General features: G+C 40.1%; 1 protein-coding gene across 2 annotated transcripts in view; it reads right to left on the bottom strand.

Annotated features, from left to right (window-relative positions):
- Positions 1–12,425, bottom strand: part of LOC109937454 (deoxyribonuclease gamma-like) — a 121,380-nt gene that overhangs the window by 19,123 nt on the left and 89,832 nt on the right. The window contains exons 3-6 of one of the 2 annotated variants that reach the window (XM_048606601.1): positions 11,219–11,292; positions 5,928–6,037; positions 4,404–4,492; positions 1,440–1,523 (exon numbers count right to left, since the gene is read on the bottom strand). In XM_048606601.1, the coding sequence (XP_048462558.1) occupies positions 1,440–1,523; positions 4,404–4,492; positions 5,928–6,008 (254 nt within the window). In that variant the 5' untranslated portion in view covers positions 6,009–6,037; positions 11,219–11,292. Of the gene's footprint in view, positions 1–1,439; positions 1,524–4,403; positions 4,493–5,927; positions 6,038–11,218; positions 11,394–12,425 lie in introns of those variants that run through there. The other variant, XM_020536038.2, reaches the window with a different exon arrangement.

Raw genomic sequence — 12,425 nt, 5'->3', positions numbered from 1 at the left:
TGCTTGGCCTGCTGTGTTCATCCAGCTCTATACCTTGTTATCACTGAGATGCTGCTTTGCACAGCTGGTTTTCCTATGGGGGGCCCACTGAAAGAGCTGGCTATTTCATTTCAAAATGGCCTATATACACAGGATACTAACAATTTCATTTTTTTTTAAAATTCATTCATGAGAAGTGGGCATCACTGGCTAAGCATCTATTACCTATTCCCAATTGCTCTTGAGTAGGTTGTGGTGAGTGGCCTTCTTAAACCAATGTAGTCCTTGGAGTTTAGGTGCACCCATGATACCAGCAGGGAGAGGGTTCCAGGATTTTGACCTAGCAACACTGAAGAACAGTGAAATATTTTCACTGGAATGGGAACTTGTAGGTTGTGGTGTTCCTATATATCTAATACTTTTGCCCTATGTAGTAAAAGTTGAGCATTTAGAAGGTGCTGTCTGAGGTGCCTTTGGTGAGTTGTTCCAGTTGACCTCGCAGATAGCACACATGACTACCATCGTGCATCAGTAATGGAGGGAGTAAATATCAAGGATGTTACCATAAAGCTGACATATAGGATTTCATGTGTTGATATTGTGACACAACTTTGTGACAGCACCGATGAAATGCACTTCCCACGATCACCCCAGGATATGTTTATCAGCCCCAAAAATACCAGAGACAACCAGAACAGCCAATTTAAAAATGGATCTTTTGCACTGACCCGGCTACTGGCAGCAATGAGACTTTTGATATGTGAACCAACATCTGAAGAGCAGTGTTAAAACAGCTTTGACTGGCTTTCAAGACTCCTTCTAAATAAGTTCCCCATTCCATCCTAATAGCATATAATGTGTTGCATTCCGAAACAAAATGCCTGTGAAACAAAGTGTACTCCTCATGTCTCTTATTGATTCCTGAGCATTCGCTTGGACTTAGTCTCTAGAAAGCATTTTGCCAGCAAGACATAGAGGAGATGGGTATCCTCTGAGCTCCAACTCCTGACCTTACTTCCAAAGCCCCAGAGCCTTCTGCCTGTGATGCCCAACCTTATAATTCCACAACACCCTGCCACAAAGTCATTTACACCTTTGTCTTCTGTAATCCCGGAAGTCCATCTGCTGATTCCCAGGATCCCTGGGAGTTCCCTTGCTGACTCTCCAGCCGAAAGAGAAAGCTCCCACCTCTATGGTTTTGTTTCTTTTCAATGAGTGTACATTTTACGAAAACCCTCGTTGCAATTATTGGGTGAAGCTCCCAGTAGAAATGCAAAAGTTACAATATCCAAATATGAAAAATGAGCAACCTATTGAGGCAAACCGGACACATGCATGATTTAGACACTGAACTTTCACACCTTAGAAAAACAAACAAAAACTCAAGTCTTTGCTCGAACTCGTCAAAACCCCATATTTGACAATCTTTTATGTTCTTTGATCTTTTTTTCTTTACTCACCGATAAATAAAGAGATACTGCTCCTTGTAAGTCTTTCGTCCCAGGGGCTTGCTTAGTACAAAGGAGTAATGGTTTTTAGCTTGTCTGCAGATGTGGAAAAGAAATAGAAAGGTAAGTGCTGCTGTCATCAGCCCTTTGGATTAAAATCCTAAAGGGTGGATTTTATTGGGGAACAGATCCCTGGCCCTCCACCACAAGTCAAAAGTCTGCAGATAATATGTTGGGAGTAGCCTTGATAAGTTAAGAATGGGGCTTTCATTCCCATCAAGGAGAATGTCCCAACTTAGAGGGCTCAAGAATTCCATCAACACCAGAGGAGTTTAGTGGCTACTGCTGGGAGTACAGGTAATCCACAGGAAGAAGAGAAGATGGATACTGAGTAGGACCCCCGTAAGTGAGAGGATGGAGGTGAGGGTGTGTAGTCCTTCTCAGCCTATTGCAATGACACATCTGGGACTCTCCTCCCTGATCCTACTCAATTCGAAGCCACAAAGCAAAGATACACTTGATTGATAAGTGGGATGGTAGGGTTTAACTTATAAAGAAAGATTGGATAGGTTCGGCCTTTATCCATTGGAGCTTAGATGATTGAGAAACGATCTTTATAAAACACATGCTGAAAGGATGTTTCTTCTTATGGGAAAGAGGCTAAATTACATGGGACACTGCCTGAAAATAGACAGACTGTCATTTAGAGGCATAGAGTCATACATTACGGAAATGGACCCTTCGGTCCAAACAGTCCAAGCTGAACATAATCCAAACTAAACTAGTTCCACCTGTGTGCTCCTGGCCCATGTCCCTCTAAACCTTCCCTATTCATGTTCCTATCTAAGTGTCTTTGAAATGGTGTAACTGCGCCCACTTCCACCAATTCCTCAGGAAGTTCATTCCACGCCAGAACCACTGCTGTGTAAAAAAATTGCCCCATGGAGACATTCTTTGTCTGTGAGGATCAGGAATCTGCAGAAAACTCATGCCTGAAGAGTGGCAGCAGCAGGGTTATTGGATATTTTTAGGGCTAAGCAAGTTAGTAAGAAAGTCAAAGTGTCACTGAAGAAGACAGGAAAATGAAGGCCACAATCAGATTATCCATGATCTTACCAAATGGTGGAGTGGAAACAAGACTGAATGGTCTACTCCTCCACCTAATTTATATGCTTGTATGTTCAAAATTGGTGAGGACCAGAGAGAAGATTAACAGGAAGCTCATACAGTGAGGCCTAATGCTGCCTTACAGCCCAACTGAAATATTACACTTTTCATGCTGCCATTAGCTGCTTCCTCACAATACTCTGTGCAAATTCTATCAGAAAGTAGGGCAGGCTTTTGTTGAATTTCCATTGTGTACATCTGTATTTGCATAGCAACCATCGGGAATTACAGAATTGTTACAATGCAAAACAAGACCATTGTACCTACACTGGGTTTCTCAACATTTTGACTAAGTGCCAATCTCTTATCTGCAGTGAACTGCTTCTGCCAACCATCCATCCACTCCACTATCACTGCCATTTTGAAGTTCTGCACAGTTTATAATTCTTCCAAGTTTTGTTAATTGTGAAAACTTTGAAACTGTCCTTTACACATCAAAATCTAGATCATTTACATGTATCAGGAATACCAAAGGACCCAATTCTATTTACAGGGAACTCGACTGCAAACCTTCTTTCAGCCCAAAACTACCAATCAACCATTACTTGCTATTTTCTATCCCTCAACCAATTTTATATCCACATTGCTAGAACAAGAATTCACGGATTTAACATACTTTCCTAACAAAGCAATGATGACTCGAGAAAAAAGTCTTTTCACACAGCAAGTGGTTGGGATCTGGAATGCATTTCTGACAGGGTGACACAGCCAGATTCAGTGGTGACTCTCGAGCGAATTAGATCATAATCTGAAAGGGAAAAATATGCAGGTACGTGGGGAGAAGATGAGGGAGTGACACTGTGCAAATTGCTCCTTTGGAGAACCAATGCAGATACAATGACCCAAAGGGCCTCCTTCTGTGTTATAGCAATTCTGGGATCCCCTGGTAGCTAGGTTCCTACCAGCAGCAATAAGATAACTGAGGAGATAACCTATTTTGCCGGTGATGGTTGAGGTATAGAGACTGACCAAGACTTTGAAAGAACTTTTTTGCTTTGCTTCAGAAAGCAGCACATTGTCACAAAAATCATTTGCTTGGAAGTAAGATCTTGACCAGTAGAGATACACGTTAGAATATTTTGAGAATGGGAAGAGATAGAGTCAAAGAAGAAACCCTTGATAAATTTTCTTTAAAATGTCGATTTTGATGCAAGTTTAGTGCTTTTGGAATTACCATGAATATATATCATTTCCCCTGCTCTGGCATTTACCCACCTTCTTGATTCCACTTGCCACCGTTGACAACATTGTTCCCTGCCAGTGGGGCATTGGGTTCAAGCCTCATTTCAAGACATGAACATATCATCTGGACCCAAGACTTTTGACCAGTACTTGGCAGGTATTAGGGTTGTTACCTTTAGATGAGACAGGTGAACATGCAAAATTCTATGGCAGTATCTGAAATGAAGACGTTTTCCTGGTGTCTAGGCTAAATGTTCCTGCAACAAGCAAACACACTAAAAGCAAGTCAACTGGCCATTCATTCCAATGCTGGCCACACTATGCAAAAAGTGGCTGAGTTGCAGCTGACAACTAAATAGTTTGCTCGATTACTTCAGAGGACAATTAAGATTCAATTTTGTAGTTCAGTTTAGAGTCCAATGTGAATGAGATTCATTAGAAATGGCAGGCTCTCTTCTCGAAGGACTGAATGAATCAGTTAGGCTTTTATGGCAATTGCCAGTTATGTTGAGTTCAATTTCATCACTTGCATACTGAGCTTTGAACTTCTGATTTCTTGGTGACTAGCCAAGTACTACTATCACCAGACTACTACACTGCAGCAGTTGGTTAACTGATTGTACTTACTTATTGAGCTCCTCCATCAGCTTTGTGGTGGCTTCTTCTGTCTTGTCAATGACTTCCATTATCAGGGTAATGTCATAGCGCAATAAAATCTAAGCAAATGTAACAATTTTATGATGTTGTCATGTAACACACAGTAACACGTTGAAATAAATCTTTCAATCTTTCCTTGTGAAAAGTTGGTTGGGTCTTAAGGAAGATCTTCTGAAGGGAATATTCAATGGATCTTGGTAGTTTAATACATTAAATACATTCCAAACCTAAAAATCCCTTGATTTCTAGTTAATAATCAATCAATCTCTATCTCTCTATTACTTTAAATGCAGCATCCTTCCTTCTCTTACAATGGTTGGTTGAAAAGCTGAAAATATTTTTGAGTTTGGCCAAGGTCAGTATAAATTGCTACAAACATATATGCACATGTAAATAGCTGCACAAGAGAAATAATGGTAGATTATTATACAACTGGTGCATAGTAACAGACACATGTTTGAAGACACATTTACACAGAGTCCCTTCACATATTATCTGATATGATGAGAAGGCAAGAGAAGGAGACAGACATGTGAAAATGACTTTGACACTTCATAAAAGAAGATTCAGAGGCAATAAGACAAAGAATATGGAATTTGCTTTCCACATGTTGTGGGTTCAATCATGGGAGTAGATTTAGTTAAGTGGAAAGGTGATGGGTACAAACTTTGCTATTTTCCCATCTCTGCCATGTTTACATTTATGGCAAAGAAACTCATGGACAGCTTACCTGTCCCATCACTAGTTGAGGCTCTTAAGTGGGCATTTAAAGCTTGGGTCATCCAATTACCACTGGTATTCATCCAGTAACAAGTTGGGGGACTCCCCATGAAGGGACCCTAAAAATTAAACACTGGATTGCTTAATCACTCACCTCTACCCTTGGCAATCCCAGACCTCAGGAGAGTTTAATATCAGTAGCATCCACGGCCTCCCTGGTGGCACTGGCGAACAGGGGTAGGCCTTTGGCTGCCTGGGTAAGAGTCTGATGATAATTAATTCAACATACCCTCTCAAAGAGAGGCAAAGCAGAACTGTCATAGGCTTTCCTGACAGCAGTCACCCCCATTAAAAAACAGTTCCCAAAGGGGATTGAATTTCATTGGAATAAAACAATCTGACAATTTATTATACTGAATTGCAACATGCAGTTTTGCAATATGCATCATTTTGAGTCTTTTACACAATTAACATTCCTGAGGTTGCAGTTCCAACTCGGTTAATTGGTTCCGCTGAGTTATTTGCTCACAAACAAGTTTTTTCTACATTTCCTACCATGTGCATGTTGGAGTTGGAACCCAAGGTACAGTTGGCAACAACGATTGTGCATTCGCTTTTCACTTAATCTCTGCAATGTTGTTATTTTTCAAAGATTGTTGAGGTTTGCACATGAGTTATAGAGGTGATTTGAATTGCTTCCTAAACCCATTTTTAGTTGGCTTGAAATATTAGAGTGATAAGCAATCAATACTGTAAAATTATGATGAGACTCACATTGATAATTGTTGACATGACTTTGGGTTTGGAGATTTTGCTTATCCCAAGCCGCTGAATATTAAATGCAGCAATCTTCATCTTCGCTCACAAATGTTTGACTCAGGATTCTAGTAAAGGTAAAGAAACACATCAGCCATATTAACACACAGGCATCTCATTGGCACAAAATGGCTCATTCAAGTAAATTACACTGTTTTATTCTAAGTGGGATTTAATTGACACTTTGTGATTCTGTGTATGAGATTTCTTGCCCTTTCTGAAAAGGAAATATCTGTTTAATTCTGAGTTGGTCATGCATTTTATTTAAGCTTCCTTCATGCTCAATTTTGAAGCAAGTATGGAGTCAAACAAACTAACTAGGTCTTAGGCCCAAACAGTCACCCCTGCAGATGTAGCTAGTCTCAGCTGGGCTAATAGCTAAAATGTTATAATTAGACTCATCGGTCTCTGGGTGATACAAGAGAAAGATCAGCCAAGATTCCTGCTTCTGATCATTTCCAGTGACTTCTCTGGAAAGTGCACATAAGGGAATACTAGGTAAAGGCATTAACTGAGTAGTCTGTTAAGATTCCAAATAATATTCATTCATCTGTGACCTCTTTTACATAAGTTATATGGAGCCGAGCTTGATAGAATATAGCGTTGTCAGAGTATTTAACTTTGGTCTTTGGTGAGTGAGGGGATTCAGTGCAGTATAGGAACTCGACCTGTTCTGGTCTTTTACAAGAGAAGAAGCAGCCCAGGAGTAAGACCAAAAGAGAACATACCTGATAGCTGTTGTCCAAATGCATTACATAGTCAAATGTTTGAATCACAACTGGATAAAGTGGTAAAGAAGATGTCTTCATCGGTTGGGGCATTGAGTATAAAACTTGGCAAGTCGTATTGCAGCTGTATAAGAATTTAGTTAAACCACATTTGGAGTAGTGTGTGAAATTTTGGTCATCACACCAATGGAAGGATGAAGAAGCTTTGCAGAGAGTGCAAAAGAGGTTTAGCAGGATGTTACCTGGATTGGAGTGTATTAGCTATAAAGGAAAGTTTGGACAAACTTGGGATGTTTTCACTAGCATGTCGGAGGCTGAGGGGTGACCGGATAGAAGTGTATAAAATTATGAGAGGCATAGATTGGGTGGATAATCAGAGCCTGCTTCCCATGGTAGAAATGCCAAATACTAGGGGACATAAAGTGAATGAGGGAAGGTTTAAAGGAGATGTGCAAGGCAGGTTTTTACACAGAGGATGCCAGTTACCTGGAATGAGCTGCCGGAGGAGGTGGTAGAAGCAGATATGATAGCAAATTTTAAAAGGCATTTAGACAGACACAAGAACAAGCAAAGAATAGAGAGATGTGGACCATGGGCAGGCAGATGGGCTTAGTTGGGAAAGGCATCATGGGTGATGCAGACATGGTGTTCCTGTGCTTTACTGTTCTATAAGTATGTGGTCCCCGCCTAGTGCCAGGGGTAAGGACATCTCCCCCAGGCTAGAAGGACAGAAATAAGAGGTGGAAGATAGAATTTTGTGAACTATGAGATTGCCAATGAGATAAGAAAGAGTTTCTTCTGAAGGAGCATGAAAGGCTACATTCAAAATTTAAGATCAAGTGTATGGACAAGAGTAATGGTTTTTGGATTACTACCTGGGCCATGAGCCAATTGGTAGAGGGTAAATAATATCAGACAGTTAAATGCATGACTTAAAGTGGGTGTGGAAGAGATGGGTTTCAATTAATGACACACTGGCACTAGCGCTGAGGGAACCGTTCCATTAGATCATAGATCCCCTACAGTGTGGAAACAGGCCCTTCGGCCCAACAAGTCCATGACCCTCAGAGCAATAACCCACCTAATCTACACTATGGGCAATTTAGCATGGCCAATCCACCTAGCCTGCATATCTTTGGACTGTGGGAGGAAACCGGAGGAAACCCACACAGACACGGGGAGAATGTGCATAGAAAAGGTTTAATTTAAACTGAGCTGAGACAAAGTCCTTGTGAATCATGAAACTAGGAGAATAGAGAAGACTTTAAATAAATTGAGGGGACAAGGTTCAGGGGAAGGCACATTTAGAAGATTAAAAAGAGAGAACAAGGTAATAGTGTGGTGTAGCGATACAGATAAGAATAACTAGTCTGTGAAAGGAAGGGATAGAGCATATGAACAAAAGTGTGTACTAGTAATTAGGGTCAGAGCAGGAATTAAGTGGTAACTAGGTGAAATTAAAGTCTTAAACTGACTCCACACATCATGCAGAATGAGATGGATGCATTGGTCGTGTAAGCAGAAATAAATTGCATAATATGTTAGCCATCAGTTAGCAAGGGAAAGAAGTGACTGATGGGAGTAGTTTGTAGAAAAGCTGCCCCCTCCCATCTCCAAAAAATAGTTACACTTTGGAACAAGATACTAATCAAGAAGTAGCAGAATTTGTAAGAAAGGTACCGTAATAATTATTGGGCAATTCTAGGCTTTAAACTAATCAAGTTGGCTGAAGTAACTGTGAGGATGATTTCATAGATGTGTTTGAGACAATTTCTTAGAACAATACATCGTGGAAACAAATGGGGGAGAGGTTATTTTAAATCTGGCAAAGTTTAATGAGGCAGGAATAAATAATGATCTCCGGGTAAAAGATGCTTCCACACGTGTAACTATAACATTATAATATTTCATTTTCAGTTTAGGGGTAGAAAACATGGATCTGAAACAGATGTACAAAGCTAGGGTTGCTAAAATAGACTGGGAAAATAAAATACATGGTGGTTGACCAGTAGTGGAGATATTTTATAAGACTTAACACTGGGGAAATGACTATAAGAAAGATGAACCATTTATGCCTAATCAAGGAACTCCTGAAGTAGAGTCATATCAGACTTAGAACATTAACTCCTTTTTTCTCCACAGATGTTGCCAGACCTGCTAAGTTTCTCCAGCATTCTCTATGTTTATTTAAAATGACATACTGAATGCATTATAAGACTATGTCACTGCGTAAAACAAAATAAAACAGAACTGTGAAACAGAAATATCTGGAGCTACTCTTCAGGTCAAGCAGCATCTATGGAGAGATGAAGCTAGGGTCAATATGTTGAGTTGTTCTTTGTTAGAACACAACATCCTCTTTCCAAAGCCGCAGAGAGTTTACAGCATTTTCTGTTCCTACTCTTCACATTGCACAAAATGTTGTGGTCAGGGTAACAAAACAATCTGTTGAGTAACAAGGCATTAGTCACACAGAAAAATGTGTGTGTTTTTTTTCCCTCAAGTGTTGACCTTTGGATATCCAATTTTTTTAAGGACTCTTCTTCACTCTGGATCTAGCTTCTACAATGCTGCCTGTCCCTACAAACAGAATCTCCTTATGCCCTATCAAGATGTTTTTCATCTTCCTCTGCATCTCAGAGCAGGCTGATCGATGCTTCAGTAATTATTTGACAATTTGGATTTCCCAGCCACATAATACATCAATTAAATGCAAATGCAAAGGTAGGGAATCTTAGTCTAAGTCAAAAACATCAAAGGAAAAGTGACATTAACCAAATTACCTTATCCTGTTTTTCAAGATGTTTACAGGCTAATGTAGTTAGAATGAGAAAAGATCATTTGCACACCACCACCCCCTCCGCCCCCCCCCCCCCCCCCCCGCAGCCCCCCCCCACGGTACAATCCTCCAAAGATCACTTTAATCGTGAATATATTCCTACAAATAAAGTTGGGTAAAAATTCATTTGGATCTTATAGCAGAGTTGCTCAGGGAGCTAGATAAACTCTATCCTCCATCTCCATTCTCAATGAAATTGAGCCACGCTTGACATAAAGCATTGTTTTTAATGATAACTAAGGGCCATCGATCTAAATCTTTCTCTTTTCATAGAGGCTGCCTGAGCTGCTGACTATTTCCAGCATTTTCTATCAATTTAAGGCTGCCTGTTCCAACAGTAATTTCTATATTTACCAAGTGACTAATTACTAAAACAGCTTCCCCCCACCTCTGACCTTGTGAACAGTCTAAGGAAGGGACTTTTGACCCGAAATGTTAACTCTGATTTCTCTCCACAGATACTGCCAGACCTGCTGAGCTTTTCCAGCAATTTCTGTTTTTGTTTCTGATTTACAGCCTCTGCAGTTCTTTAAGTTTCTGTGACATCAGCAACCTGGCTGACCTCGTTACAATCACTACAGTGATCTTCCGGTTAATGAGACCAGCCCTATGGTCCTCTGTGATGATGACAACTTTACCATATATGTTCATTATATGAGTTAGACAGCCATCCTTAAAAACACTTAGTCGTGCTATTTCCACAAAATAAATTTGGTTTCGTGGGTCTTTCTTCAGAAATGAATCCCTGACCAGTCTTTCACTTTCCTCTTTGCTGCACCCTGCTTTGCTTGACATTTGCTGATTGGAGACAGCAGTTCTGTAGATATTATCTTGCTACATGTTCTGACATTTTGCAAAGATGTTACCGCATTCTTCAATGATTGACATTTACATCAGTGTCTCTCTACCTGGCCCCATTACATACCACATGCTTTGCTTTGCCTCAGTCAGTGTTAACACTGGTTTGTTTTTAAACTCACTCAAAAGGCTTTCAAAACAATTTTACATCATGGAATATGTATATATTTACAATATAATATTGTAATATAATATTAACTCTATTTCTCTACGGATGCTACCAGACCTGTTGAGTTTCTCCTGTATATTCTGTCTTTATGTCATAAATATCACTGTTATATAAGATCAAGCCAGCCACTCCTTATGAAATCTTATCGCAATTCAGAAAATTATCAAGTTATCAGCTTCAAAGTTTTTTTCTATCAGTTTCAAGCTTCAGCTTTGAGAAAATCAGATTTCACTTATACAAACTCGTACATTTCCTCTCTATCTGAAATAAAACCACCTCAAAATCTGAGACCCATTTGTTGAAAAGTGCAAATAGCTTCCAGCTGAATTTGCTTTAATTGTTTTGCATGGTTAAGTTCTTTGCAATATTGCAAATCTCAATTTGGCCAGCAGATTCATTTTAATCTGACTTAAAAATAACAGCAACCCTGATTCTCATAATAATTACGGAGACAAAATTTTGTCTTTGCAAGACAAGCGAGACTGACTTTTCAAAAAATCCCTGAGAAAGTTGAGTTTTCTGGAATTGCTCCTTTCAAAGCTTCATATTCCTGAAAGTATATAGGTAATCTCCCATTTTTATTTAAACATACTTTTTTGACATCACCACAAGTGCTGAAGCATTAAGTAAGTAAATAAACAAAAGAGTTCTTTACCTGATTCAAGCGGAATCTGTTCCAGCACTTTCAGTCTGTGTAGATTTTAAACAATAGTTGAAAAGTGGTCAAACCTGATAAGTGAACGATAAGAGTCATAGAGTCATAGAACTGTACAGCACAGAAACACACCCTTCAGTCCAACCTGTCCTCGCCGACCAGATATCCTAAGTAAATCCAGTCCCATTTGCCAGCATTTGGTCCATATCCCTCTAAACCTTTCCTATTCATACACCCATCCAAATGCCTTTTAAATGTTGTAATTGTTCCAGCCTCCACCACTTCCTCTGACAGCTCATTCCATACACGCACCACCCTCTGCATGAAAAAGTTGTCTCTCGGGTCCCTTTTAAATCTTTCCCCTCTCACCTTAAACCTATGCCCTCTAGTTTTGGAGTCTCCCACCCTGGGGAAAACACCTTCTCTATTCACCCCATCCATGCCCTTCATGATTTTATAAACGTCTATAAGGTCACCCCTCAGCCTCTGACATTCCAGGGAAAATAGCCCCAGCCTATTCAGCCTTTCCCTATAGTTCAAACCCTCCAACACTGGCAACATTCTTGTAAATCTTTTCTGAACCCTTTCAAATTTCACAACACCTTTCCAAGAGCAGGGAGACCAGAATTGCACGCAGTATTCCAAAAGTGGCCTCGTCAATGTCCTGTACAGCCACAACATGACCTCCCAACTCCTACACTCAATGCACTGACCAATAAAGGCAAGAATACCAAACACCTTCTTCACTATCCTATCTATCTATAACTCCACTTTCAAGGAACTATGAACCTGCAACCCAAGGTCTGTTTGTTCAGCAATACTCCCCAGGACCTTACCATTAAGTGTATAAGTCCTGCTAATTTGCCTTTCCAGTTAAACCCACAACCTTCCAACTCAGGTGAAAGTACAACCCAATGAGTTTGGTTAACACCTGTACGCGATGATGTCAAAATGCCTTGAGCCCTGCCATTGAGAAAATCGACCAGTCTTTGATTCGCGTATTTGTTTAGTGCTAAATAGTTTACTTATTCTGGTTGCACTTGGTGATTGATGCTAAAGTTCATTCCGTACTAAAAATAGATTACATTCAATGTTAAAGATAGTAGGAACTACAGATGCTAGAGAATCTGAGATAACAAGGTGTAAAGCTGGATGAACACAGCAGGCCAAGCAGCATCATAGGAGCAGGAAGGCTTCCTGCTCCTAT

The sequence above is a fragment of the Rhincodon typus genome, chromosome 16, assembly GCF_021869965.1.
Source record: "Rhincodon typus isolate 14 chromosome 16, sRhiTyp1.1, whole genome shotgun sequence".
NCBI classification, from domain to species: domain Eukaryota; kingdom Metazoa; phylum Chordata; class Chondrichthyes; order Orectolobiformes; family Rhincodontidae; genus Rhincodon; species Rhincodon typus.
Note: the sequence above shows the minus strand (reverse complement) of the source record. Positions and strands in the feature narration are given on the sequence as shown.